At 48.6% G+C, this 26314-nt stretch overlaps 19 protein-coding genes across 19 annotated transcripts; 11 read left to right on the forward strand and 8 right to left on the reverse strand.

Annotated features, from left to right (window-relative positions):
• Nucleotides 1-218: 218 nt before the first annotated feature.
• On the forward strand, nucleotides 219-1037 carry J056_003082 (Chitin deacetylase 1; the record flags this gene model as incomplete). The annotated part of the gene is made up of 2 exons (XM_009268386.1): nucleotides 219-514; nucleotides 566-1037. 2 exons carry the CDS (start codon nucleotides 219-221, stop codon nucleotides 1035-1037), a joined length of 768 nt encoding a protein of 255 aa, XP_009266661.1.
• Nucleotides 1038-1180: 143 nt separating this feature from the next.
• On the reverse strand, nucleotides 1181-2549 carry J056_003083 (GPI mannosyltransferase 1; the record flags this gene model as incomplete). The annotated part of the gene is made up of 4 exons (XM_009268387.1): nucleotides 1181-1317; nucleotides 1370-1544; nucleotides 1589-1862; nucleotides 1915-2549. The coding sequence occupies 4 exons, from the start codon at nucleotides 2547-2549 to the stop codon at nucleotides 1181-1183; spliced, it is 1221 nt and encodes a 406-aa protein (XP_009266662.1).
• Nucleotides 2550-2592: 43 nt separating this feature from the next.
• On the reverse strand, nucleotides 2593-5025 carry J056_003084 (Serine/threonine-protein kinase svkA; the record flags this gene model as incomplete). The annotated part of the gene is made up of 9 exons (XM_009268388.1): nucleotides 2593-3453; nucleotides 3500-3717; nucleotides 3776-3970; nucleotides 4018-4115; nucleotides 4165-4199; nucleotides 4314-4676; nucleotides 4724-4788; nucleotides 4841-4912; nucleotides 4965-5025. The coding sequence occupies 9 exons, from the start codon at nucleotides 5023-5025 to the stop codon at nucleotides 2593-2595; spliced, it is 1968 nt and encodes a 655-aa protein (XP_009266663.1).
• A 44-nt stretch (nucleotides 5026-5069) lies between these two features.
• Nucleotides 5070-5774, reverse strand: J056_003085 (putative peptide methionine sulfoxide reductase; the record flags this gene model as incomplete). The annotated part of the gene is made up of 3 exons (XM_009268389.1): nucleotides 5070-5464; nucleotides 5511-5596; nucleotides 5647-5774. The coding sequence occupies 3 exons, from the start codon at nucleotides 5772-5774 to the stop codon at nucleotides 5070-5072; spliced, it is 609 nt and encodes a 202-aa protein (XP_009266664.1).
• Nucleotides 5775-5929: 155 nt separating this feature from the next.
• Nucleotides 5930-6320, forward strand: J056_003086 (Transcription initiation factor TFIID subunit 13; the record flags this gene model as incomplete). The annotated part of the gene is made up of 2 exons (XM_009268390.1): nucleotides 5930-5954; nucleotides 6010-6320. 2 exons carry the CDS (start codon nucleotides 5930-5932, stop codon nucleotides 6318-6320), a joined length of 336 nt encoding a protein of 111 aa, XP_009266665.1.
• A 228-nt stretch (nucleotides 6321-6548) lies between these two features.
• Nucleotides 6549-9433, forward strand: J056_003087 (uncharacterized protein; the record flags this gene model as incomplete). Its single annotated transcript, XM_009268391.1, has 4 exons — nucleotides 6549-8430; nucleotides 8478-8655; nucleotides 8725-8813; nucleotides 8871-9433. The coding sequence occupies 4 exons, from the start codon at nucleotides 6549-6551 to the stop codon at nucleotides 9431-9433; spliced, it is 2712 nt and encodes a 903-aa protein (XP_009266666.1).
• A 309-nt stretch (nucleotides 9434-9742) lies between these two features.
• J056_003088 (uncharacterized protein) lies at nucleotides 9743-10963 on the forward strand (the record flags this gene model as incomplete). The annotated part of the gene is made up of 2 exons (XM_009268392.1): nucleotides 9743-10157; nucleotides 10245-10963. The coding sequence occupies 2 exons, from the start codon at nucleotides 9743-9745 to the stop codon at nucleotides 10961-10963; spliced, it is 1134 nt and encodes a 377-aa protein (XP_009266667.1).
• Nucleotides 10964-11102: 139 nt separating this feature from the next.
• J056_003089 (putative homoisocitrate dehydrogenase) lies at nucleotides 11103-12292 on the forward strand (the record flags this gene model as incomplete). Its single annotated transcript, XM_009268393.1, has 3 exons — nucleotides 11103-11142; nucleotides 11187-11233; nucleotides 11285-12292. The coding sequence occupies 3 exons, from the start codon at nucleotides 11103-11105 to the stop codon at nucleotides 12290-12292; spliced, it is 1095 nt and encodes a 364-aa protein (XP_009266668.1).
• A 23-nt stretch (nucleotides 12293-12315) lies between these two features.
• J056_003090 (Dolichyl-diphosphooligosaccharide--protein glycosyltransferase subunit DAD1) lies at nucleotides 12316-12735 on the reverse strand (the record flags this gene model as incomplete). Its single annotated transcript, XM_009268394.1, has 3 exons — nucleotides 12316-12382; nucleotides 12428-12526; nucleotides 12572-12735. The coding sequence occupies 3 exons, from the start codon at nucleotides 12733-12735 to the stop codon at nucleotides 12316-12318; spliced, it is 330 nt and encodes a 109-aa protein (XP_009266669.1).
• A 24-nt stretch (nucleotides 12736-12759) lies between these two features.
• On the forward strand, nucleotides 12760-13404 carry J056_003091 (Phosphoribosylglycinamide formyltransferase; the record flags this gene model as incomplete). Its single annotated transcript, XM_009268395.1, has 1 exon — nucleotides 12760-13404. One exon carries the CDS (start codon nucleotides 12760-12762, stop codon nucleotides 13402-13404), a length of 645 nt encoding a protein of 214 aa, XP_009266670.1.
• A 54-nt stretch (nucleotides 13405-13458) lies between these two features.
• J056_003092 (Putative N-acetylglucosamine-6-phosphate deacetylase) lies at nucleotides 13459-14771 on the reverse strand (the record flags this gene model as incomplete). Its single annotated transcript, XM_009268396.1, has 4 exons — nucleotides 13459-13517; nucleotides 13565-14276; nucleotides 14335-14664; nucleotides 14721-14771. 4 exons carry the CDS (start codon nucleotides 14769-14771, stop codon nucleotides 13459-13461), a joined length of 1152 nt encoding a protein of 383 aa, XP_009266671.1.
• Nucleotides 14772-15008: 237 nt separating this feature from the next.
• Nucleotides 15009-15943, forward strand: J056_003093 (Glucosamine-6-phosphate isomerase; the record flags this gene model as incomplete). Its single annotated transcript, XM_009268397.1, has 2 exons — nucleotides 15009-15310; nucleotides 15376-15943. The coding sequence occupies 2 exons, from the start codon at nucleotides 15009-15011 to the stop codon at nucleotides 15941-15943; spliced, it is 870 nt and encodes a 289-aa protein (XP_009266672.1).
• A 188-nt stretch (nucleotides 15944-16131) lies between these two features.
• Nucleotides 16132-17671, forward strand: J056_003094 (Set1 complex component swd1; the record flags this gene model as incomplete). The annotated part of the gene is made up of 6 exons (XM_009268398.1): nucleotides 16132-16150; nucleotides 16201-16405; nucleotides 16475-16853; nucleotides 16901-16965; nucleotides 17013-17170; nucleotides 17223-17671. The coding sequence occupies 6 exons, from the start codon at nucleotides 16132-16134 to the stop codon at nucleotides 17669-17671; spliced, it is 1275 nt and encodes a 424-aa protein (XP_009266673.1).
• A 115-nt stretch (nucleotides 17672-17786) lies between these two features.
• On the forward strand, nucleotides 17787-18206 carry J056_003095 (NADH dehydrogenase 1 alpha subcomplex subunit 13-B; the record flags this gene model as incomplete). Its single annotated transcript, XM_009268399.1, has 2 exons — nucleotides 17787-17809; nucleotides 17855-18206. The coding sequence occupies 2 exons, from the start codon at nucleotides 17787-17789 to the stop codon at nucleotides 18204-18206; spliced, it is 375 nt and encodes a 124-aa protein (XP_009266674.1).
• Nucleotides 18207-18246: 40 nt separating this feature from the next.
• On the reverse strand, nucleotides 18247-18549 carry J056_003096 (uncharacterized protein; the record flags this gene model as incomplete). The annotated part of the gene is made up of 1 exon (XM_009268400.1): nucleotides 18247-18549. The coding sequence occupies one exon, from the start codon at nucleotides 18547-18549 to the stop codon at nucleotides 18247-18249; it is 303 nt and encodes a 100-aa protein (XP_009266675.1).
• A 25-nt stretch (nucleotides 18550-18574) lies between these two features.
• On the forward strand, nucleotides 18575-19285 carry J056_003097 (uncharacterized protein; the record flags this gene model as incomplete). The annotated part of the gene is made up of 1 exon (XM_009268401.1): nucleotides 18575-19285. The coding sequence occupies one exon, from the start codon at nucleotides 18575-18577 to the stop codon at nucleotides 19283-19285; it is 711 nt and encodes a 236-aa protein (XP_009266676.1).
• Nucleotides 19286-19314: 29 nt separating this feature from the next.
• On the reverse strand, nucleotides 19315-21394 carry J056_003098 (Anaphase-promoting complex subunit cut9; the record flags this gene model as incomplete). The annotated part of the gene is made up of 2 exons (XM_009268402.1): nucleotides 19315-20362; nucleotides 20415-21394. 2 exons carry the CDS (start codon nucleotides 21392-21394, stop codon nucleotides 19315-19317), a joined length of 2028 nt encoding a protein of 675 aa, XP_009266677.1.
• A 600-nt stretch (nucleotides 21395-21994) lies between these two features.
• On the reverse strand, nucleotides 21995-24600 carry J056_003099 (uncharacterized protein; the record flags this gene model as incomplete). Its single annotated transcript, XM_009268403.1, has 3 exons — nucleotides 21995-22244; nucleotides 22306-24548; nucleotides 24592-24600. The coding sequence occupies 3 exons, from the start codon at nucleotides 24598-24600 to the stop codon at nucleotides 21995-21997; spliced, it is 2502 nt and encodes an 833-aa protein (XP_009266678.1).
• A 231-nt stretch (nucleotides 24601-24831) lies between these two features.
• On the forward strand, nucleotides 24832-26064 carry J056_003100 (Protein kinase gsk3; the record flags this gene model as incomplete). The annotated part of the gene is made up of 2 exons (XM_009268404.1): nucleotides 24832-25062; nucleotides 25108-26064. 2 exons carry the CDS (start codon nucleotides 24832-24834, stop codon nucleotides 26062-26064), a joined length of 1188 nt encoding a protein of 395 aa, XP_009266679.1.
• Nucleotides 26065-26314: the final 250 nt, after the last annotated feature.

Raw genomic sequence — 26314 nt, forward strand, 5'->3', positions numbered from 1 at the left:
CACAATTATGAACGGAAGCTGCGGAAATGAGGTGAAGAGAGCGGGACAATGTGTAAAGTGGCGCTCACATACCGCATCTTAGTGCATAGCCACGAATTTTTTGCAAATACCGAGCTAACCTGTGCTAAGAGTGATCTCAGCGGACGTGCGGGGAAGCTTTAAATAGCTCCGAGGCCCTTGAACTTGAACTACCAACCAATTCTTTCCTTGCAATTACAATGAAGTTAAACCTCGCCATCGCTGCCTCAATCCTCGGCTTTGCTGCTGCTGCACCAGCTGAGCGCCAAACTCAAGGCGTCGTAAACAGCTGCTACAAGCCAGACTCAATGGCTATCACCTACGACGACGGTCCATACCAATGGGACTACAACGTTAACAGCCAATTCAACGCCGTCGGCGGTAAAACTACTTACTTTGTCAACGGTAACAACTGGAGCTGTATATACTCGGAGGAGAACGTGAGCCGTCTCCGTGCCCTTCACGAGAACGGCCACCAAATCGCTTCTCACACTTGGTATGTCTTTGAAGTTTTTCAATCTATCAGACACCTCTGACAGCTTGGCAGGGGACACGTCCACCTTCCTCAACTCACCAACGAACAAATCGATCAGCAAGTTCAACTCGTTGAAGACGCTTTATGGAAGATCATTGGTGTCGTTCCAAAGTTCATCCGCCCACCATACGGTGAAGTTGATGACAGAGTTGTACAGCACCTCCAAGACAGATGGGGCTTGACTGTTGTCAACTGGTCAGAAGACTCGAGAGACGCTCTCGGTGCATCTGACCAAGAAATCTTGGACCTCTACGACGGCTTTGCTTCCGACACAAGTCAATCACACATTGTCTTGAACCATGCCGTTCACGAACCAGCCAGCCACTTGCCACAAGTCTACGTCCCTGAAATGCAAAACGCTGGTTACTCACTCGACACTGTTGCTCAATGCCTCTACCAAGAGCCATACAAGGTTACCGGTGGTTACTCACAAAGAGACGCCTCATGGACTTGTGAGGGCCTTCCAGCTCCAGGTGAAGCATAAGATGCTTAAATCAGCTCCTTATCAATGATGGCACGACATTACAACTAACTTCATTACACTTTTAATAGACATTTTCGACTATTCCATTCCTTAAGTAAATGGATTACCTTTGGACTTCTTTTATATTTTACACCTCTATCTTTCTAATTGAACACATCAAGACACTCATTGATAACATCAGTCTTTGAAAAACGAACATTGTCAATCAATCGAATAATGCATAGTATCACACTAGTTTGGTTGTTTGAATTTGGTATGTGTGAGTGTACGTGCTCGTGTACTTGTTATGAGTGTTGCAAGTATGTAAGCATTGCTGGCAAACCAAAACAAACTTGCTATCCACAGAGGTATAAACAGAGGCTGGCCGAGGAACTCCAACCTATATGCGATAGAAAGCCACACAGCCTGTGAAGTAAGCCACAATATCGGCAAAACCACTTTTTGCTTCGTGCAGAGATTCAACGATGGCAGAACGACAGGCAAGAGCCAAATGTACCAGAGGAAGTACTATTGGGATGAGTTTTGTGAGTGTGCGTTCATGCGTTACTTACCTGCGATGTACAAACCCTGTTGAAAGTGACAAACGCGTACGTCTGCAAAAACCAAGCGAGTGGGAGATCCACTCCGCCGTACACAACACCTAATCCAAGTGATAGGATGAGTTGCGGTACGAGTGAGAGGACTGGATTGGAGAAGAGTGAGACCGTGTCTGGTTGAACGTCGTAATTGAGGTAGGTGGGGTAGAAGTAGGGCGTGAAGTTGTGTCGGTGGTCCTTCCTCCCCACGTGGTAGAGGTAGGTCGATTCCACAAACTGCATGCCGTATCTAGAGGGAGTCTGAGAGTGAAACCTTGTGTGATCACCCAAACTAAACCTACATCCTGTACATGGCCACATTCACAGCTGCAAAGACGCCCAAACTGATAGCCGAGAAAGAGGCCATCCGCGTAAACGACCTCGTCTTAGACCACATGTGAGCGAGTATCGAAGGTGCGTATATGAAAGGGTATATCTTATAATGAACGCTGAGTGCCATGAATACTGCGCTGAGCGTGTACTGCTCATGCAGGAGCAAATCGAGTGTGGACATGACAAGTACGCCTATGAGGGATTCCGGGGAGCCTCTGGTGGAAATAGAAATAACGACTGGGTTTAGTGTCCACAAGAGGTGAGATACATAGCCTCCTCTGCGACCGACGCGCAGTTTCCGCTGAATCCTATCCACACTCACACCAATTGCCAGATCTGCCAACGAGAAGAGAATTTTACCGAAATTCTCGTCGAGTGTTATATTCGGAAGGAGCATCCACGATAGCAGCGGCGTGTATCTGTACGTCCTCCGCTCGTATGGTGACTGCCCACCGTGGACTAACTCAGCAGCTTCGCTCACTACGCGATAATCAACATCTGTGTATGTAGGACCACCGTTTGTGCGCGCTATACCATCGTAATAGCTCGAATATGCAATCAAAACAGCTCTAATGGCGAGTCCAGTAAGCAGGATCCAAGTCATGATGAAATTAAGTCAACTTGATTAAATTAGTTAAATCGATAAATTACAATAAATATTTCTGACTTATCGCTTCAGTCCATCTGTCAAACAACATTTTTGATATCTCGTTCGTCTTGTATGGTAGAGGGCTAGCGTCGCCTTGTACCATGTAATTGTGGTATAGAGTTTGTGTGTAGAGGTCGTGATTCTGGTCGTGAAGATCCCTGTAGCTGTTTCTGAGTATCATCAGTGAGGCTATTTGCTTTGGATCACTTGTATCGTCTATCAATGTCGACAAGTGTTTGAGGTGGTTGCTGAAAGTTTCACTTTGTTCAATTTGCTCAACTTGCTCACTTTGCTCTCGTGCTCGCGTGGGCGGATAATTCCATATGCGTTCGGCGTCTGAAGAATCACTACTTGACTGCTGTCTTGATTTTTCCCTAGAAATAACAGAGCTGCTGCGACTCTGCTGGCGATTGTGGCTCACCTCCGCACTCGAATCTAAGGCTGCGTACTTTCTCGCCATATCCGTCTGACTGATGTCTTTCTTGTCGTCTTTTCTGACGGTGCCACTGGGTCTAAGTGTCCCAAAACTCCAATTCCACTCGTCAATCAGCGAGTGAATATCGTCGTCGCTGTCGTTGCCATCTTTCGGACTGCTTTTGTTTGAGAGGACGCCGTCTGAGAGTACTTCGATGAGTGGGTGCAATATATTGGTTTCTTGTGCTGTTGCTATGAACGGATGGTTGAGCAAAGCTGGAGCTGAGGGTCTATAGTGAAAATCTTTGGTGAGACACTGACCAACAAAATCCTTAAACAGGTCTGAAAAATGGTCGCCTTCTAGTTGAGGAGGAGCTGATTTTGGTATAAGGAAGAGTACTCTGAGGGGATGGAAGTCAGAGAGTGGAGGGAGACCAGTAGCTAGCTGTGAGTAAAGGTGAGTGGGAGTAGACATAAGCACACACACTTACTTCGATCGCTGTTATGCCTAGTGACCATATGTCGGCGCGAGTGTCGTAGCCAGTCTGCTGTATAACTTCAGGTGCCATCCAGAAAGGGGTGCCGACGAAAGTATTTCGCTTCGACATGCGCTCTGAGATTTGAGCAGCCACGCCAAAGTCAGCGAGCTTAACTTGGCCAGTATCGGAGAGAAGAACGTTTGCAGCTTTGATGTCTCGGTGGATTTTGCCTGGTGGGGGAAGTGTGAGGGGGTAAGAAGGGGGAAACGGCGAGCACGGCAAACGCACCCTCTGAATGAAGATACTGCAATCCTCTCAACAGCTCACGGCAAATAGTCGCGACTTGTTCTTGCCGGATTTCAACTTTCTTCTTCAAGACATCCAAGCAAGAACCGACGGCCAGTTCCATAACTATCCAAAGCTTAAATCCATCCATGAAAGACGCGTAGTACTTGGTAACGTAGTCAGATTGGCAAGCAGCCACTGGGAATTGCGTGAGGGTTGCTGATGGGGTGGAATAGAAAACACACAATGCTGTATTTCCTGTTGGATATGCTGAATATCTTCATCGCTCTGTTCCAAGTCGATTATCTTGATAGCGACGATTTCATCATTTGTGCGATTGAGGCTGTATGATGGGTGAGGGGCATTATACAGCCTACAACACACCCACTCACGCCTTGTAAACAACACCAAAGCTACCAACTCCCAACTTGTCTTTTAGTTCATATTTCTCCATCAGAAGGTGGTGGTGATGCAACAAGACAGGAGACATGTAAAATGTTGTAATTGCTTACAAATTTGGATACCACTACAATCTGCTTACAAAGTCTCTATTTTCCATCCAATCCAGGCTGTTATTCGAGAGGTGGTTGTCGAGATCATTCAAGTAATCAACTAGTGTCTTGATTTTGGCTGTGTCGACGTTGGCGACGGGGAGAGTAACCTTGGAGAGCGACTGGGAATTAGTTGCTTTGAATGAATGTAGGGTGTAGCCTTTCCATTGCTTGTCCTCAGTGCTTCCACCGACAGCTACACCGACTACGTGCTTGCTATTACCAGCATTCATCTTAATTCTGTTTAGTATTTGTATTCCAGTTGAGCTCAGCGTTGGATTCTGTTCCAAAATCTCGGACGCCTCGTACATGCCCACCAAATCCATACCTTTGGAGCGTGCGTGGGTGTGTATCTGTGAATTTGTAAGTGGACTGCCTATATTGCCTGTACTACAAGTACCATTTCCAGTCCCATTTCCATCACCACTGAGAGCGTGTTCCAGAGGTGCTGCACCGGTACAGCGTCTTGTGGGAGTGTTAATAGACCTTCAGCACTGCTACGCAAACGATAACACACCAATAATCTCCACCTCATTCGCCTCTATCCTTCCTATCAAAACCCCATTAATAGCGGCTTCTGGGTATTTGGCTGCCAGTGGTTGTACGTGAGTTCTGTACACTGTTAATACGCCTAAACACACCAGCATGCGCAATAATCTTTGAATGTACGCGAGTGTTTATGCTGCTCATGCTCATGCTCATGCTGAAAGTAAAGGAAATCAATATTCAAGCCATTTAAAGTAATTTTAGTAATGTAATCTGTGCGTGAAGCATTGGTAGCCATTTGGATTGTTGATCAGGTACTTCTGGTGATAATCCTCTGCCTTCCACCACTTGAATTTGTTTACTGGGTTGATTTGCGTGGCGATTGTGGAGCCATTTGGTGTAAAGTGAGCTTGCTGGACTTGCTCTCTAACTGAATCAGCGACATTCTTCTGCTCCTCGGAAGTTGGGAAGAGTGCCGTGCGATACTGTGTACCGACGTCAGCGCCTTGGCGATCAACTTGAGTTGGATCGTGAGTGCGGAAGAAGAAATCGAGGAGCTCCTCGTAGCTCGCATTGCGCTTGTCCCAAGTCAACGACAAGGCTTCTGCGTGTCCAGTTGTACCCGTACAAACAAGTCTGTAAGAAGGATCGTTGCCTGCTCTGTGATTAGAGAATATGGAGTGTGCGTATAGCTAACCCACCAACGCCTGCATCGTCACCGCCAATAAATCCAACCTCTGCGCTTATTATGGAATCCTTGAAATATTTCCTAAAAAGCTCCTCCGTGCTGTAGCTGGTGTCAGTACCACCGGTAGATGACCGATAAGAGGAAATTACCCCCAAAAGCAGCCATTTGCGAATATCGAAGTTTCTGGTTGCGGATCTGGGAGCTGTTTGATCTTGTTCTCCCTCATTTCTGCAGCATCTCTAGCAAGCTTGATTGTTGGCTGTATCTTTGTGACCATTGTGTGGCTGTGGCTGTTGTGTGGATTAGGTACAGCACCACGGAAACAACAAATCTCCCACTTCTTCCCGAGTGATTTGAATAAGTTAAGAATATTGATGATGGTTGTTTGTAACGGTCAAGATGCAGACACAGAATGTTCGCCGTAAAACACAAATGAAGGGTCAATTTACCAAAGAGTGTGAGTGGTGTGGTGTTAGAATGTAAATATCCCCCTAACGCGCCTTATGCCTAAGTACGCCCACTAATGTACTCATTCGGCGACGACGTCAATCCAGATCCAGAAGCAACAAACGTGTTGGAGGAGATATTGATTGACTTTATAATGGAAATATGCTACAAATCGCAAAAGGCGAGTGGAAATCGCGGTAAAATAAAGATCGAAGACATCAAGTTCGTACTGCGTAACGACACCAAGAAGCTGAATAGAGTTGAGGAGTTGCTGTACATGCAAGAGGATATAAAGAGGGCAAGAGCTGCTTTCAATGAAGGTGACATCATCCAAGATGCTGTAAAGGCTAATGGCAACAAGAAGCCTGCTACTTGATGGATTTCTGATTGAATATTTGAATTACCTCAGCTGCCTTCCCTGTCCACTCGCACTCGCACTCGCCGCTCGAAACGCAATTCCCGCACAACTCACCAGCCAAATAATGAAATTTGTAAAAGAAATTCTTGAAATTTTTCTCTCATCTGGAGGACTCCTTGACGCTGCGAATATTGAGCGTAAATTTGGCAGTGTCATTGATATCGCGTCGTTGTACTTGAACACCCAATGGACACCTCCCTAAACATATCAAATATAAATCGATCAACTGTGAATTTAATCTCTGAAATCATAGACTCTGTTCCACGCGGTTCTCACTCTTTTCTCTCGTTATTCAATGCTTATAATCAAGTACTCGACGCGCACGGAATTGATCAAAACGATGAAGTGGAATTGTATGATTTGCTATTGAAATTGGGTGTCGTTAGAGGACGCGATTGGTTTGAAAGGTGGCAAGCTATTGTGAATTCTGAGTATTCCGAGTATTCTGAGTTTTCTATTCATAATAGTCATAATATCCATAATAATCGCGATACTGTGTTTTTAGACCATAGCAGCTCACCCACTTTATCCAATTCCTCTCATTCTCACTCTTCTCACTCTCATTCCACTTCCACTGCTGCACTGGCTGCTGATGCTAGACAAACTGACAAGGAATACCCTCCAATCCAATATGAGCACTCGTCTCATCGCTCACCTCAAACACTCCATGCACGCGCAATGGCTAGTGTTCACGCTCAGACTAATCGCGTTCGTCAGTCTCAACTAGCACAGAGACGCCAAGAACATCAGCACCACCAACGCGCTCAACTTGCTCGCAAAAGGGAGCTCGACGAAGCGAGACAGCGAGCGGATGAAAATAAAGTCCTTAGAGAAATGGAAAGCGCTGCTGATGCTTTGCATAATCAAAACATTCTAACACGCACTTTCAACGCTTGGTTTGGACTGTTTAGGTGGATTCACGAGAGTAATGTGAAAGTAGAAACGGTACAACAATCTCGCATTCTCAGTACCTTCTTTCATAAATGGCAGTATGCACTCAACAGTCATGTCTTTGCTGCCACCCACGTTGCAGTGTCGCACGACAATACCAGAATAACAAACGATACCCTCAAACTATGGAAAATTCGTCTAAGACACAGACTTCGCCACAGAAAGGAAAATAGATTGCGCACGACATACGTAACTATACGTAAGGGTATTGCGAAGAGATTGATGGAAAAGGCTTGGCAGCTATGGCGGCAAGCAACCGATACGAGGAGGGCAGATATGAGGTATTCGTATGCGACAATGAGCGCGCATTTCAAGCAATGGAAGCAACGCACCATACAAGTACTCGAGAAGGACAGTCTTGTTGTTGAATTGGCTACTATTGCGAACGAGAGACGAGCAGCGAGGTTTTTGAATCGCTGGAAACAACGTTGCATTCTCCAAACCCGAGAAAGACAATATGAGGAGAGATGGCGGGGAGATGCGACGCGCACATACTTTGATGCGTGGAAATACAGAACTGATACCAATAAAGCAGCCGCAGCATGGCGAGATGCATCTGCAGTGCGCACTGCTTTCTACGCCTGGCAGCGGAAATTGTACACGGTACAGAAATTCACTGCTCTGGCTGATACCTTCTCGCAAGATAGACACGAAGCAATCAGGAGACAGACTATACACCAGTGGCAACTCTCGCTCAAGTGCTTCACTTTCCACCTCTCACATATGCACACGCTCGGCCAGCTCGTCCTGCAGTACTGGTACAGCAAAATGCAAGATGTTCAGGAAAGAGAATTGGTGGCTGAAGAGTACCATTTCGTGCACATCCGGGAGTTGGGTGTAGGTCTGTTCGACAGGTGGAAGTCAAGATGGGGTGAGGTGCGCGTTAGGAATGGGCTGGCTGTCGAATTCAGGCAAGTGAACAGCCAGCATGTTGCATTGAAAAAGTGGATGCGTAACTACCAGCATAAACGGATGATGAACAGACGTGGATATGTGCTGCGACGGATGATCCAGAAGAAAAATGCTTTCTATGGATGGAGAATGGCTCTCAGTCGGAAGAGACAGGAAGAGTGGATAGGCAGACGCGAGCTGACTGTCAAGAAAGACAGCTGGAATGGTGGGTGGTGTGTTGCACCGAAAAACACTCCTGACACATCTACCCAGTGTGGAGAAACAGATTTGGCGTTCTATGTGACCTCAGAGCTCGAGAAGACCTTTTCAAAGCTGAGCGCACGCACAAGACACTCACATCGGCTGTGCTCCAGAAGTGGCTTCAGAGGACTATTGACAGCCGCGACGTGATGTATTCTGCCGACATGCTGCACGAGCGGAAGAGAAAGAAGTGGGTGTACTTCCTCTAGCTTTTTAGAATTGGTGAGGAGATTCTGTGTGCATTCTAACACAAACCCAGGTCTGTTATGCAGCAGTGGCGAGCCAAGAACACAGCCGTGCAGGGTCTGCACAGCGCCGGTGCGGCGTACCGGGAGGCGAAAGAAGAGAGTGAGTGGAGTGTTAGAGGGGAGCGAGGAGAGCACAGTCTAACGCAGCGCCCAACAGACACCCGTCGCGGCATGCTGGCGAGATGGCAGCGTCGAACGCAGTTGGGAGTGGAACAGAGCAGAAAGTGTGAGCAATTCCTCTCACGACGCTTAACGCGCACGAAACGCACAGCATTCGAGGCGTGGTACGACCAGATAAAGACACTAGAACTGGAAGCGGTAGAGACGGAGATGCTGATACTGCGTCGGGAGCGGATGCTGCATGCGGGACTAGCGCGGTGGATGAGCGTTTGTGCTGCACTACCTGCTGTGCGTCATTACAATACCTCTCTCAAGACGCGCACATTGCGCTTGTGGAATGCCCAGCTGCCATCGGCACGTAATGCTCGGCTAGCTGCTCATATCAGTCGCAGAGAGTCGCTCACCAAGTGGCTCGGCATGTGGAGAGATAACGTACAGATTAAACGCTCCAGACGCGCCATTGCACGCGCTAGGACTCTCGGGAAAAGGCCATCGGCGAGTAGACTGAAACAGGCGGCGGCGAGAGCGGAAGCGAGCGCGACACCGTCGCCTGAGCTGGGAATACGGAGGCCGTTTAGCAGAGTAAATCGAGTGTATTGAAATAGTGAAATAAAAATTCATGTCCTTTTTCTCTGGTTTCTGAACCGAGAAGACTTTCTTCAGCTCGGCCATCACATAATTGCACAGCGCGAAAATGGCTGTGGAGTTCTGAATGTCCGGCAGAGTGACAGCGTCAATTAGAGCAGGCGCGGTATTTTAGATTGCCGCATCTGTGTCAAATGACGCATAAATTTGTTTTGTAAGATAAACTTTAAAGGATGTATGAGCCTTGTATGTGGTATAAAAACAGCCACATAGCCCCAAACACACACAAACTGCACGAATCACGCGTGTTTACCGCCTTCTTCCATGTTCATAGCTTCGAGACACCTTCCACCGATAAAACCGGGTCGAATTCCCTCGATAGAGGATTTGGAGCGGGTAATTAACAGCCTCAGGGCTATATACACGTCGACAGTGGCAGGGATAAAGGTATCCAACCCGACACAAGGCGTGGATGGGTGGTCGTCGATACATGCCAACGACGATGGCGAGAATGTCTACGCATCGGACACGCGTGTGCAGTACGCGGCGGAGAACGAAGACGACAGCTTCGAGAGGAAGTGGTCGAGCAACTGGCTGACGCGATTGATAGCCCTAAGCGAGGAGTGGCTGGGTGAGGTTGAAGCGGGAGAGGGAGACGAGACGACGGAGGCTTACAGAGAGAGAGAGAGAGTCGTAGAAATGGCTGCAGCGGCTCTGGCGTGTGTTGCGGGCATGTCTGGTGAGTTGATGTATTCTTGCATATTGCAAATTGCATTTGAAAAAGCAACAAGGCTAACGCGCTTACTCTACACTCGTTAACCTACAGCCGCTGGTCCCATCGATCGCACATTCAATTTCATCGGCCGGGATGCCACACCATTCGAGATAGTGATGCACGACAACACAGTCAACGGCCACGAGGATGTCGGCGCTCAGACTTGGGGAGCCGCCGTGCACCTGTCGCGGCTGGTATGTCGCTACCCTGACCATTTCGGCGTGCGCGACGGGAGTCGTTTGCTGGAAGTAGGTGCGGGTACGGGATTGGTGGGAATTGCGTGCGCGCAAATGGCGTCGCAGCTGGATTACAAGCGTACACAAGTCGTTCTAAGCGACTACCTAAGCGACATAATAGCGAATCTGCGCAGGAATGTCCAAGTGAATCGCACAAGCACACCTACACACGTTACACATCTCGATTGGAATAGCAGTGATAGTGAGAGTGCGTTAGGCACGTTCGATACAATGTTCGGTGCAGATGTCTGCTACGACCTCAGCCACGCTTACATGCTGCACAACGCAGCTGCTCAGCTGCTGTCGAAGCAGGGCACTTTCCACGTCCTCATCGCTCTCCGTAAGACACATGTAGGGATGAAGGAGAGCGTCGAGGATGCTTTCAGCGGTCGGTTCATTCAACCAGACGGGGATGCGTTGTGTATAGACAATACAGACCTCTTTGATGTGGAGAAAGGTCTCGGCAGAGCTGATGAGCTTGGTTACGCTCGTTTCGAGATAAAGTGGAAATCGCAAATTTCTACCTCAACCTGAAAACAACAGCTGCGGTAACGCGAGCAGCGCGATGTATGCTACTATAGACACACCATGTAGACCACCTCTTTAAATTTATGTTTGTGAAAGTTTTTACAATTTGCGCTGTTTACCGCCTTCTTTCAACACCTCCAGCTTGATGTCATCGGCAGCTAGAAATCTCGCGACAAAGACGCTCCGTGGGTGTAGATAGCGTGTAGGATGCCCAGCTAACACCGCACAGGCTTCGGGATGCTCCCGGCGGATGGAATCGGCCATGAAGTGCTTCCTGTAGGCGGAGAAGGAGAGGGAAGGAAAGAAGCGTGCTGACACAACCTTCAGCCAGCACAGAGAGTGCTTGAGGAGCTTTCATCGAGGAAAACCCTCCCTAAGCTCGAGTTCATCCCGCTCAACGCAGGATTCGAGTATTTCAGAAGAGCAGGCGTTGCACTGCCGGATGAGACGATAGAGGTAATGAAAAACGACGTCGACGGCGCTATCTTTGGCAGTGTATCGAGCCCATCGCACAAGGTAACGGGTTACTCGTCACCAATCGTCGCATTGCGCAAGCACCTCGACTTGTACGCCAACATCAGACCAGTGTCGACCGTGGATGGGAAAGTAGACATGGTGACAGTGAGAGAGAACACGGAGTGTCTTTATATCAAGAAAGAGGAGCTGGACACGCTGGGTGACGGGTCAAAGGTGGCTAGAGCTACCCGCCAAATAACCCAGAATGCGTCTGAAAGGATCGGGAAGCTTGCTTTCGAGATAGCGTTGAAGAGGGACAAGGTCAGACAGTCACAGTCGCAGTGTAGCTCACCTCACACAGAGCCAAGCGTCTGGTCGATACACAAATCCAACGTATTGAGCGTTACGGATGGATTGTTCAGGGAGTCGATCAAGGCGGCCCACAAGTCTGATGAGAGGTTTAGCAAGGTGAAGCTGGTTGAGCAGCTGGTCGATTCATTCGTTTATAGAATGTTCAGGGAGCCACAGCTGTTCGATGTCTGTGTTGCGCCTAATCTCTACGGAGACATTATATCAGATGGGGCAGCAGCACTGGTTGGGAGTCTCGGAGTCGTGCCATCGATAAACGCGAATGATACGTTTGCAATGGCAGAACCCGTGCACGGATCAGCACCGGACATTGCAGGGAAGAATATCGCGAACCCAATAGCATCGATTAGATCAGCAGCGCTTATGATCGAGCATATGGGGTACTCGGAGGCAGCAGCAGGGATTTACAGAGCAGTGGATGAGGTTTTGAAGGGGGACAAGGTGACACCGGATCTGGGTGGCAAGGCAACGACGACGGATGTGGAAGAGGCGGTGCTTAGAGCGTTGTAAGGGAATAAATGTGTTTATCGGGCTCAACCGAGGAAAGAAATAGCGCAAAAGTGGAGGAGAAGCGAGGCAAAGACAAAGTCAGCGAATGATCTTGAGAGGGAGTTAAATGGTTAAATGGAACAACGCGTAACCCACCTCTCTGGGGATATTTGAGTGAAATGATGTGCGTTGGATGGATTTGATTGGATTCTGAGGTTCACGGTGAGGATGAACTGTCCAACCTTTGAAATGAAGCTGAGTGATTGTGAGGTGCTTTCGCCGTATAAAATCCCAACTCACCTTCCCAAGAAGGCGTTGTACGGTGTGTTATCGATACACAGCGCATAGACGAATTCCAAGACAGCGGAAAGGCATAACACGAGTAAGAAGGAATCCAATAGCTTGTATTGGCTCGGCGTTTTGTTGTTGTAGCTGTGCAGTAAATTACCAATTATACTCGTCATGGCGGTTCCTCACCAACACCCAACATGAATATCGTTGTCTTAATCTCTGGCTCTGGTTCAAATTTACAAGCGATTCTCGATTCTCTGCCGCATCAGCATTCTTCTACGCCGCTAGGAACTCCCGCTCATCTCCACTTGCCTCCTTCTGTAAACGTTAAGGCGGTAATATCAAACAAGTCAAATGTATTTGGTTTAGAAAGGGCTAAACGCTGTGATCCTCCTATCCCCACCCAAGTCCTCGCCCTCAAAACATTCCTCAATCGAAACCCAGGTTCAAGTAGACAAGACTGGGAAATTGAACTCAGTAACATGGTAAACTCACACAAACCTGACCTCATCGTCTTGGCTGGCTTCATGATGATCCTTTCCCCTGCTTTCCTCAACAATATCCACCAAAAACCAATCATTAACCTCCATCCTGCCCTTCCCGGGGCCTTTGACGGTGCACACGCAATTGAGAGGGCTTACGATGCCTTCAAACAAGGTCACATATCCAAAACTGGCTGCATGGTCCACTACGTCATCCCCCAAGTCGACCGTGGTGAGCCTATTGTCGTTGCAGACGTGGACATACACAAACAAGACACGCTTGAATCTATGGAAAACAGAATACACGAGACTGAATGGCGGATTATCATTCAAGCCGTGAAAAAAGTTTTGAATGTCTAGCACCGATACACACTTTCTCCCTTGACATATGTCGCCTTAACCTTCCCAGTGTATCTATCGACTATCACCAAATCCCCGTCTGAGCCTACATCTAAATTGCCTTTGTGTGTCAACTGAAGGAGTGATGCTGGGTGGTAGGAAGCGCATGCGAGTGCCCCACCGAAACACCTCGAGTTTGTGAATGACTTGAGATTCCTAACACATTCATCTAGCGTGCTAGCGCTTCCAGCGAGCGTGGTAGTGTTCTCCAAATACAGTCTAGCGCCCTGCTTGAATAGTCTCCTGCCATCGCGCCAGTCGTGGATACCGTCGCCGAGATGGGGGTCCATAAGGGGCATAGCGTCAGTTACGAGGATACACCCACTTGGATGAGCGTCATAAGCCAATCTTACAGCATTCGGATGAACATGCACGCCATCGACGATCAGCCCATAAAACGGCCTTTTCGGCTGATTGCCGAGCAAACCGATAACGCCGGGGTCACGGTGGTGCAGCTGCGGCATAGCGTTGAAAAGGTGCGTGATAAACCGCGCTCCGTCGTCCACACACTTACTCGCCAGGTCCACATCTGCATCTGAATGTCCGATCGAGACGACAACGCCGGGCAGCTGCGCGAGAGGCGCAATTGCCCCAGCTATCCCATCCACATCTGGAGCTAGGGTGAGCAGCTTCACGCCGCTGTCGGGTGTACGCAGCTGCGTCGCTGCACTGTCATAAACTCCCTCGATCGAACTCAAACCCCGCGGCGCTGTGAGGAGGAACGGCGGCGCATGCGCTCCTTTTCGCGATCCTGCTATAAATGGCCCTTCGGCATGGTAGCCGAGGATGTGCGCTGAGTTTGCCTGCGAGCGTGGTCCAAGTAGCGGGATAATCTGGTGTGTTGGTGTTGGTGTTAGCGGCTTTCATCTTGGCGTAATCACTGTCTCCCACCTCCCGGTACAGATCTTGCTGCTGGGTTATTATCGTTGGCAGAAATGACGTCGTTCCGGTCTCAACTATCTTTCCAGCCACCCTGTCCAGCCCGGCGAGATACGCGTCCGTTTGCTCGTGCTTGCTCAAATTCTCAGTACCCAGTGGCGGCCACAGGCTGAAATCGAACCCATAAGCACCATTTATCTGGACATCTATCAACCCTGGCGAGAGTATATCACCAGCGCAATCGATTATTTGTGAAGGAAGCTCTTGGGCAGCGTAGAAAAAATCCTGTCCTGAGATGATTTTGCCCGTGTGCGTATCGACGTAGACATCCGCGTGGGCTAGCTGTGTGTTTGTGGTTAGTCGGGCGTGCTCTGCTCTACAATCACTATCACACCCACACTGCCATCACGTTGTAGACACACGCAGTTGGTGAACTTTGTTACTTTCATTTCGTAGCTTCGATTAGTTATCTTTATAGTTGTCACTATCGTTCACGTTCTCCTTTTCCTTCTCGTTCTCGGCCAACACGCTTAATGCGGCGTAAATGTGTTAATTTCTGATGATGACGTCGTACGCTCCTCGCTGTTTTCGCCGGATGCGGTAAGATCTGATGAGCGAGTTTCGGTGGGGTTTTAATTGAATAACTGACGCGCGCTTTCTTTACCAAGTAACATTCAACGACACAAATGAGACTGATCATCCGCGACGATAAGCCAGCTGTTGGAGGTTTCACAGCCAACTACATAGCTAAGCGCATAAACGAGTTCCAGCCAACAAACGATCACCCGCGCTTCGTGCTTGGTTTGCCGACGGGCAGCTCACCACTGCCTGTCTACCACAAACTGATCGACCTGCACAACCGCGGAAAGGTCTCATTCAAGCATGTCATCACATTCAACATGGATGAGTATGTTGGTATTCCCAAGTCGCATCCTGAATCGTACCACTCGTTCATGTTTGACAATTTTTTCAGCAAGGTGGATATAGAGTGAGTAGTCTCTCGAGAGTGTATTCACGTGATTTACAGCTTTACTAACAAGAAACACCGCGTAGACCACACAACGCTCACATCCTCGACGGTGAAGCGGAGAATCTGGTAGAAGAGTGTGCGCGCTACGAAGAGAAGATCGAGGCTGTTGGCGGAATAGATCTGTTTTTAGGTGGAATAGGTGAAGATGGTCACATTGCATTCAATGAGCCTGGTTCATCGCTCGCTTCGCGCACGCGCATGAAAACATTGGCCTACGACACCATCGTTGCCAATGCGCGTTTCTTCGACAACGATATAGCCAAAGTACCCAAGATGGCTCTCACAGTGGGCATAGCGACGGTGATGGATGCACGTGAGGTTATAATCGTAATCACGGGCAAACATAAGGCTCCCGCTCTCGCCAAGTCTATCGAGGAAGGCGTCAATCATATGTGGACTGTCTCTGCTATTCAGCAACACCCATGGGCTATGGTGGTGGCTGATGAAGATGCCACACTTGAACTACGCGTCGGGACCGTTAGATACTTCAAGTCGATCGAATCCGTACAGGCTCAGCAGGAACTTAAATACGGTAACGCTGCTCTCAGACCGAAGCAGAGATCTGTACATGCATCCTCGCCGCGCTTCTGAGAAGCATGTGCAATATCAGGTTGAGATTGAGACAAAACGGGAATCTCAATAGAAAACCCCAACTAGGAAAACTGAGATGTAGAAACACACGTGGAGACGTAAATGTACAGCCAATTTGATATATCTTCATTTTAGAAAGCGTTAATGCGCTCATTTGTTGTGCTCAATCTCTATCGCTATCGCTATCGATGGACTTAGCACTGGCGAGTGGGTGGAATGAGCAGAGGCAGCTCTAGACACAGCTAACCACGCCGCAGACCCATTCGCTTTAGACCGGCCAGAGACGCTCGAGCACACGCTAGACGCAGGAGCGACATGTGCGGCGTACAACCACGGGGGCAAGTACAAAGGCACGTTACTTGCGACCGGGCGGTTTGACGGGTTCGTGAATATCTGGGACATGCTCACTCTAGCGCCGCTGCGGGTGTTGGAGGCGCACGTGAAGGCTGTCGTGACGGTGAGGTGGGTGCTGAGAGCTGGGTGCTACGCGATGATTGACAAGTGCTAACCGCGCACCCGCCATCACCACAGCTGGTCAGCCAACTCGCGATATCTTCTGTCGGCGTGCAGGGACTGGAGCTGTGTGCTGTGGGACGTGGAGACGGGCGAGCGCGTGCATACTATCAAATACGACGCTCCAGTGCAGGAAGCCTTCCTGCACCCGTTCATTAGCACGTCTGTCGTTGCCACGCTGTCCACCCAGCAGACTTACCTCGTCGATCTCTCCCAGCTGAGACAAAAAGAGAAACTCGCCAAGACTGAGATAGGTATGCTCTGGGAGACGGATTCTAACGGCCAGGCTATTCAGCGGTCGCAGATGACAACCGCTATGTTTTCCCCGAGTGGCCGGTTCATTGTGGGGGGAACGTCGCAGGGCTGTCTGCTTATTTTTGAATTACCGAGTTTGAATGTGTGTGGGGAATTATACATCTAAATCACAGCACTCACCTATTACAGGTCATATCAGAGACTGCTATCTGCAATGGCGCAATCAAGCGGATTGCAATCGATAACAGAGACAGGTGGGAGGTACAGATTGAAAACACAACTCACACCTCACACCGCCCAGACTTGTCGCTTGTACTTCGCGAGATCGCACTATCCGCGTCGCTAGCATTTCCGACGACCTGCGCCAGATAACCACGCTGTTCCGCTTCGCCGACGAGATCGACAGAACGATATGGAATGGCGTGACCTTCTCCAACGACAACGAGTACATAATAGGCGGTGGGTTTGCTTTGTAGGGTTTCTCAAGGTACTCAACGCTACAAAATTCCAGGCAGCGGACATAAAGCGGGACATTATATATACATATGGGACACGACATCGGGGACACTGATCAAGGTGGTCGAAGGACCGCGCAGTCCGCTGCACGACGTGATCTGGCATCCTACCAAACCACACATGGCGAGCATAGACAGTCATGGGCAGATACTGACGTGGACAACAAACAACAAACAGCGCTGGGCAGCATTTGCACCGGGATTTGAAGAGCTCGAGACGAACATCGAGTACAAAGAGAAGGAGGATGAGTTTGATATTTACGTGGACCAGGATAACAAGGTGGTGAAGGGCGTGGAGGATGAGCGGGCGGTGGACGTGGATGGGGTGAACGAGGGAGGTGAGAGGAAGGTGCCTGAATATCTACAAGGCTATGTCGATATCGACGACGATTACAACTTTTTCCCTTCGCAGCCAGACTTGAGCGATGTCGAGCAAGTTGAGTGAGGAAGGGTGTTTAGGCGTTGTAAATGAATATAAATTACAATTGAGCTGTGTTTGTGCAATATTGGCTGTGTTTGTCAGTCGACGGATTCTCCTCAAACCGCAACCACCAACAGCCATGGAGTACGTCAGAGGCAAGCAGTGAGTGGGCTTGCAGCACTACGCACACCTCTGATGATATCCCAGAGACCTCCCACCGCCTGGTGGCTTTGAGACAGTCAAATACAAGCGATCACTCCCGCTGAAAGGACCCAGCGGAGCAGTTATCTTCGGCACGATCCTCGCGATATCTGGCTGGGGATTCTACAAGCTCGGCCAAGGGAACCTTGAGATGCGAGAACTCGAGCGTGAAAAGATATGGTCACGCATCAACATAGTACCTGCACTGATGGCAGAGAACGACAGGGACATCTACAGGAGAGAGCGTGCGGCAATGGCACGTGAAAGCGAGATAATGAAAGATGTAAAGGGCTGGCAAGTCGGTCAGAGCGTGTACAATGGCAAGAGGTATAACACGCCATCCATGTATGTCCTGTAGGGAGCATGGGAGTGTAAATGTGCAAATTAAAATATATATGTTACAAATTCCTCATTACCTTCTTGAGATCGCGGCGTACATCGCTCTTTATGCCGTCGTTGGCGACTCTCCCGCCGTCTCTCCTTACGAGAAGGTTTGAAGGGAGTGCGTTGATGGATTGAAGCTGTATGAATTCATCTACGAGTCCATTCCTACGGTAATTTGAATGGTTTGGCTGCTTTGTGTAGCTGGTTGGAATGGTTTGTGTGTCTATGCTTGAGAGCGGCACTGGCTGTATTAGGCTCTGTGCGCTGTGTGACTTATTCACTCTGCGTGCCACTGAGAATCCGCGCGTCTGGATCATTTTCATCTTGCACTCTTTCACCTCGATGAACAAGAGAAAAAGCCAAATAGACCAAGACGATGGACAGAGCAAGAGGATAAGGACGGATGATACGAGTGGGTGTACAAACAAGAATAAGACGCTCTCCACTCGTATTCGTAAGCTTCCACCGCCGATGCCATCCTCACGCACCGCTTCTGGGCGTGCATCCTCCGTAGCAACAACGAGCGCTGCGAAACGCACAAATGTTATCAACGTAAGCAGGAAGAAGAGCGCGATCAATTATATCCGCAGAATTAAATCGCTAGTCCTCGAATTGGGCGCTACGAAGATTATACTCAATACACTCTCTGCGGCGATCCCATTCACGCTCCAGCTTATTCCAATGATTAGAAAGCACCTCGGTAACTCCACTAACGCCATCAGATTTCTTCTGCGCACTCGCACAGTCGACGTCATCGATCAAGTTCTCCCCACAGATAAAGAGGCTGATATCGAAATGCACCAGCGCAGTCAATCTGCTCTTAGGGTTGTTATGTTGGTCGGTGAGCGGCGTGAAGGTGAGCAGGGCGATAGTGATCAAGATGGGAATCAAGATGAGCAGCAGCAGCCACAGCCACACGCACACGCACACGTACACCCGCAGTCGCACACCACAAAGCCAAAAAATAGAGGTGTCAAAAGGCGACTCAAAGATGAGCGCAAAAGAGAACAGAAGCGCGCGGAGAATGAGGCTTACAACGAAACAAATAAATAACCTAATCAATACATGTAATCTACACTACATTACTCAATAAGCATACTCTCCTCGTCATCTAGATGGCGCGTCATATCGATGTTGCTATTGCTCTGACTGAGAATAGACGAGTCATCGCGGAAGGAGAGTGTGTTATTAGTGTGATTGGTGTGGTTGGTATTGTTATTGTTATCACCACCTACTCCCCCTACCCTCCACGCTTCCGGCAGGCGATTGAATTTCTCCGCCGACGTAGCGCGCACATTGCAGCTGACTGCCAACTTGAGCAACTCCGTCGTCATAGCGTCACCTGGGAGTATGGAGAGGGATTTGTGATAGACCTCGATGGCGTCTTCCATCTCGCCTAGCTCATTGTGGACGAGTCCGAGAGTGGTGAGTGTGGCAGTACATGAATCATCGACCTGCAGCGCGCGCAGGAGACTCGCCTTGCTTTGTGCTAACTGCTTCAGCTTGCGCTGCGCCTGTCCGAGACCGAGATAGGTAGTTGCGGTGGTTTTGTGTGCGTGTGTAAGTGAATCTTCCTGTACATCAACACCCCCTTCCAACCCCTCCAGCTCGAGCGTCCTGCCGAAATACTCCACTGCTTTGCTATACTCCATATTGAAGTAGCTCACGACGCCCATCTCGTGGTAGACCGCGGGGTCGTTGGTGCAAATAGACAGTGCACCCGCGAGGAATCCCATCGCAACACCGTTGTTCGCCAGCTGGATATGCTGCATTGCTATGTAGAGCAAGGCGAGGTGCGTGCCCGGAAACAGTCTACTCGCTGTCGAGTAAGCCGTAATGGCGCTGTCATGCTCACCCTCGAGTGCGAAAGCATGTCCGAATGCTATCCACGCCGGCTGGAAGCGCGGATCCATAAGGCTGGATTTAGACAAGTACCGGCGCGCTTCCTGGTAGTAGCTGCCGAGATAGTAGTACACGCCGACGGCGTACCACGACACCGCACTGTCAGGGTCCGTCTCGATGAGCTGGTGAGCGAGCAGAAAAAGCGAGCTGCGCAGATTGGGTAGGTGCTGCATGCACGCTATGTGTAGTGGAAGGGTTGTTGGGTGGGATGGGTGGTGTTTGAGGATGCTATGAGGCTTTATTGAGTGTTTCTAACTAAATTGGTAAATCTCTCACTCACTCTGTTGTCTGCTTGAAACACTCCCCATATCTCAGCTGTGAGTAGAGCGAATCGGCTCGCGATTGCAATATATCGACATTCTGCTCAAAGCCATACTTCTCCAAACACAGCTCATCGCGCGATCTGTCGATATGCGCTGCATGCGCGGGATTTTTCTTCAGCTGCGTCGTGTACATCAACTTAACGAAATCGCTATCATGCTCAATCTGCTCTTTGTAGTGAAGGGACTGCACGAAGTGCCACTCCTCCTCGTCAGACAACATAGAACCACCGACTAGTTTGATAAAAGCGTCGTAATTCTTCACGTCGAGAGAGAGAGCTTCGATGAAAGACTCTTTAGCCTTATCAGGGCTGTTGAGGTGGAGGTGGATGAGACCTCGCAGGTGACAGAGGGAGGACTCAATCTTAATCCCGCCATCGTGACACTTTACGTTATAGCCGTGATTTGGGTCTTTGTTGAAAGGGTTGGTGTCGCCGAGCAGCTCTAGCGCTTCGTGCCACTTGCCGAGCCTGAGCTGAGACTGGGCAGTGAGGTATCTGCAAAAGACAGAAATTTGGTATAAGCGTACGAAATCGCCGTTCATGTTGAAAGGATTAGTGAGAAGCTGCTCAGCACGTAGGTAAGAGTGGGTGTAGAAGTAAATCTGAGCCAACCAGAACGCGTCATTTGGGTCATTTGTGAGGTGTAAGCATTTATCGCCCCAGAATTGAGCGGTCGTGTATAGATGCTGCATCATTGCGTCGTGTCGCCATAGCCGGAGTTTATCGATGAGCTGAGAGTCGGTGGATTGAGGTGGGAGGAGGTTAATTGAGTCGTCGTGGCCGCCAGTTTCATCGTAGTTCAAGTCAAAATCCACTGCAGCGCTCCTTGAAATCTGTGGAGAAGCACTGAGGATTGAGTAGTTGGGGGAATTGAATAGCCTCTTCACAGAAGGCGATGGTACAAATTTTGATTGAATGGGCTTCGTGGGCGTGTTCATCGTTGTTGAATGAATACCTTGGTTCATGTCGACAACCACGACAGCCACGACAACCACCACGGATACTGAGAATTTCAAGCTAGACGGAGCTAATAAGACACTTAAAAGGACTTTTATCTACAAATACAAAAGACCAAAATCTTCTCATTTACTTGAAAAACGAGCTAGCAGTGGTAATACAAGCACACCTAACACAACCTTGAAATCATTCAAGTGCTCAATTTGTGATCAATTCTTCTCCAGGAATCACGATCTAAAGAGACATCAGAGAATCCACACGGATTTTAAGCCATTTAACTGTAATTGTGGCAAGTCATTTAGTAGAAAAGACGCTTTAAAGAGGCATTTACTGGTAAAAGGATGTCATTGAATGATTATATCAGTAGTACACATGGATATACACCCTCAAACACCCAAATTATTCAAAACATACTAAGCATTCAATTGAGACATTTCATTGATTCAGCGACGAGCAAGGGGATTTCTATTGATATCGCTCTTAAATTGCTTGATAGGTGTGAGCATACACACAGCCATACTCTGAACATATTGCAGCACCTACACCTAGAAGATATCCCAGACACTCTAAACTCACTCGCACTAGACTTTCTCCATCACCTCATCGCAATTTCCATCGTCTACCAAGCAGAGCATCCAATCCATAAACCCTCTCCAGCCATCCCTATTTCTTCTCCCTTTACTGTACGCGGCTTGGAGGAGGGGGAGGACAACTCTGAACACTCCCAACACACCCTTCACTCCCACTCTATCCAAGCTGCGTATTTGGAATATCAGCGTATCTCCAACCGCCACCATCTTAACAAGAAGACCATCCATCTCCTCTGACACTCTAGAATATGTATAAATACTCTCATAAATACTCTATAACACTCTATGACTCCCCATCTTACTCATCACCTTCCTCTCTCTCGCTCTTCTTGGACTTGGTAGGCAACCCGCTAAACTTCATGCGCAGCGTGTTGTATTTCTTCACCTGCGCCAGACTCACCGACGGCCGAACCTTATCGAGCGCGCAGCTGAAGTGGTCTGCGAGGACGACAACGGGGACTTGAGTGTCAGTTTGAGCGTCGGTGTGAGCATCAGAAATAAGCGTCTGTCTGAGCGCTAAAACAGCCGCCTCCCTAACCAGTGCGGCAAGATCCGCACCCGAGAAGCCATAGCAGCGATCCGAAGCGATGAGATGATCCACCTTAGCGATTTCACTTGGGTGAATAGGTGTGTTAGTAGCGAGAGTCCGCACAATCAACACGCGTTCTTCAGCACTTGGAAGATCGACATAGAGCAATTTATCCAATCGACCTGGTCTCACCATAGCAGGATCTATAATATCAGGTCGGTTAGTAGCCCCAATAACGAACACCTGCTTGCGCGACTCGAGCCCATCGAGTTCAGTGAGAAGGGTGTTAACAACGCGACTTGAGCTTTCGCTGAGGTTATCGTCGCGTCGCGGCACCAATGCGTCCAGCTCGTCGAAGAAGATGACGCAAGGAGATGAGGAGCGAGCGCGTATGAACACCTGCCGTATCGCGCGCTCACTCTCACCCACATACTTGTTGAGTAGCTCGGGGCCTTTGACGGAGATGAAATTGGCGCGACTCTCGTTCGCGACTGCCTTCGCGAGCAACGTCTTACCGCAGCCAGGAGGTCCCCACAGGAGCACACCGCATGGGGCATGGATCCCTATCGAGGTGAATAGCTCGGGTTTGCGGATCGGTTGAACTATTGCCATGTGCAACTCGTCGCGCGTCGCGTGCAACGCTCCTATATCCCCCCACGTCACATCGGGTACCGTCGCAAATCCCTCACGCTTGCTGCTCGGTTGAACTATCTTAAGGGCTGCGTCAAAATCCCCGAACTCTATCGATAGCCGCTCGAGTTGGGTGTCTGTGAGTGGAGCTGGGTGTGTGAGGAGGAAGTGTGCGATGGTTGACTGTTTGGGGAGGTGATTGACGAGTGATTGCAGCGAAGAGAGTTGCGTACTCTGATTTTCATCAAGCTCACCACTAGTCGTTACATCCATACTCATCTCACCACTCTCATCGGCTAGCTGCTTGAAGATGCGTTTCACTGCAATCACGCCAGCTGCACCAGTAAGAGCACTAAGATCAGCACCTACGTATCCAGGAGTAGATTTAGCGAGAGCTTTGAAGTCAAAACTGCCTGCGAGTTTCAACCTAGCGCATAAAACACGCAAGATACTTTCACGGCCACTGTCATCGGGAACACCCATACAAATCTCATGATCAAAACGACCAGCGCGACGAAGAGCAGGATCAAGACTATCAGGACGATTTGTAGCGCCAATGATGATGATTGGACGATTATCAGTCTTATCCCAACTCAGATCGTCTATGCAAGTGAGTAATTGAGCAACTATCCTTCTTTCCATTTCGCGTTGAGCATTTTCACGTTTTGGGGTGATTGCGTCAATTTCATCAATGAATAATAAGCATGGAGCGTGTGAGGCAGCTTCTTGGAAAGTGTCTCTGATAGTTTTTTCACTTTCACCACTCATACCACTAACAATTGAAGGAGCAGATATTGAGAGAAAAGGAACAGCCATTTCGCCTGCTATTGCATTGGCTAGTAGAGTTTTACCACAGCCAGGTGGACCGTGGAGGAGAACGCCGCGTGGAGGTTGTACACCTGTGTGGAGGTAAACTTCTGGGTGAGTAAGCGGCATTGCAACCAATTCGAGCATTCTCTCTACACACTCATTTATACCGCCTAAATCGGTGAGACGGGCGGTAGGCGGAGTAGTATCGATAGAAGACTGAGAAGATTGATTCCGAGAGCGTTTTGAGTTGTTGGTGGTGGTGGAAGATTTTTTACGCTTTTTGGTAGCATCCTGGGGAATTTCTGAGGGGGCAGCTATGGGTGTTTCTGTGGGTGCCTCCGGGGCGTTTTCCGGAGGATTTTCTAAAGGATTTTCCAGGCCATTTTCAATGCTAGCTTCAACACCACCTTGTACATCTTTCAAATTGTTTTTACGGGCGCCGCCAACTTGCTCCCTGGCCGCAGCCTCGACAGCCATCGCAGCAGCGTGGGCAGCAGAACCAGCAGGTGGAGTAGCAACCCTGGAACGAGACTGGGACCAAAGATCCTGCATGGACCTGTTAAGAGATGAAGATGGCTGAGATTTGAGAGGAGTGGAGTGAGTAACAGAGAATACTCACAGTGGACATGATGGTGGAATTAGAAAGATAAGCTTATTAAATAAAAATATTTAATGATCTAATCAGTGTAGTAGCCACGTGACAAGCATGGCTAGGCGAATTAGTGGGGAGGCTTGTAATTTTGAATATAAAAGAAAGAATAATAGGAAAGACTAGTAAAAAGAAATTGACTTGAAATATTCAAGTAAAGTTTAAAATTCAAGGGAGACACCTTGTCAACAGCCACCACCACGATACACTATGTCCAGCAGCACAACCCCATTCAACAAATCGAATACATTGGATGAACCTCATAAGGTAGTCAAAGTAGATGCCAGCGATGGCAGATCTGGCGATAATCTTGAAATATCCTACACTTCGTGCAAAGTAGTCGGCAATGGCTCGTTTGGTGTTGTTTTCGCTGCTAAATTAATTTCACCAAGGGAAGAAGACATTGCCGTTAAAAAGGTTTTGCAGGATAAGAGGTTTAAGGTGAGTGATTGGGGTACATGCAATCACCCATCTTACACGCCTTAGAACCGTGAACTACAGATCATGCGTATCGTCAACCACCCGAACGTTGTCAACTTGAAAGCTTTCTTCTACTCTTCAGGCGACAAACCCGCTAGAGATGAAGTTTATCTCAATTTGGTGCTCGAATTCGTTCCAGAGACCGTTTACCGTGCTTCACGTCATTACTCAAAGTTGAAGCAGACTATGCCAATGATACACGTTAAGCTCTACATGTATCAGCTACTCCGCTCACTTGCTTACATTCACTCCTCTGGTATTTGTCATAGAGACATCAAACCGCAGAACCTTCTCCTGAATGTAAACACGGGTGAACTCAAGTTATGCGATTTTGGTTCGGCTAAAATGCTCATCCCAGGTGAGCCAAATGTTAGTTACATCTGTTCGAGGTACTACAGAGCCCCTGAACTCATTTTTGGTGCAACTAACTATACTACTGCTATCGATATCTGGTCCACTGGTTGCGTCATGGCTGAGCTCATGCTCGGTCAACCTCTTTTCCCAGGTGAATCAGGTATCGACCAGCTAGTCGAAATCATCAAAATCTTGGGTACACCTACCAGAGATCAAATTAAGACTATGAATCCAAACTACATGGAACACAAGTTCCCTCAAATTAAACCTCACCCCTTCAACAAAGTCTTTAGACCAAAGACTCCTCAAGATAGCGTCGATCTCATTACTCAGTTGCTCCAATACACCCCCGAACAGAGATTAACTGCTATCGACGCCATGTGTCATCCCTTCTTCGACGAATTAAGACAGCCTGATGGGAAGCTACCAAATGGTAACCCCTTCCCTCCCCTATTTAACTTTACAAAGGAGGAATTATCCATCAAACCTGAATTAAATGACACCCTCGTCCCGTCATTCGCCAGAAGCTCCCTTCAATCTGATATGGGAATCGATCTAAACAACTTTGATCCTATACCACTTGATCAAATGCGTCTTTCAATTGAGTAGTAATTCTAAATGCATTCCACTCTCTCTTTACAATCGCATGTATCATCAAACACCTGGCACATATTAACATGACACTTATGAACATGGCACTCATTCACCCATCACATGATATATTTCCTTAGCACCTACTCTGCTCACCTATCTCTATCCTATAACGACCTTCTCTCTACTTGATTTTTCTTCATCAAATAGTCAACTTTTTATTGTTATTTTCAAAATACATAGTTAAATTCCTAAGTGTTGGTATGTA

This window comes from Wallemia ichthyophaga, assembly GCF_000400465.1.
Source record: "Wallemia ichthyophaga EXF-994 unplaced genomic scaffold scaffold3, whole genome shotgun sequence".
NCBI classification, from domain to species: domain Eukaryota; kingdom Fungi; phylum Basidiomycota; class Wallemiomycetes; order Wallemiales; family Wallemiaceae; genus Wallemia; species Wallemia ichthyophaga.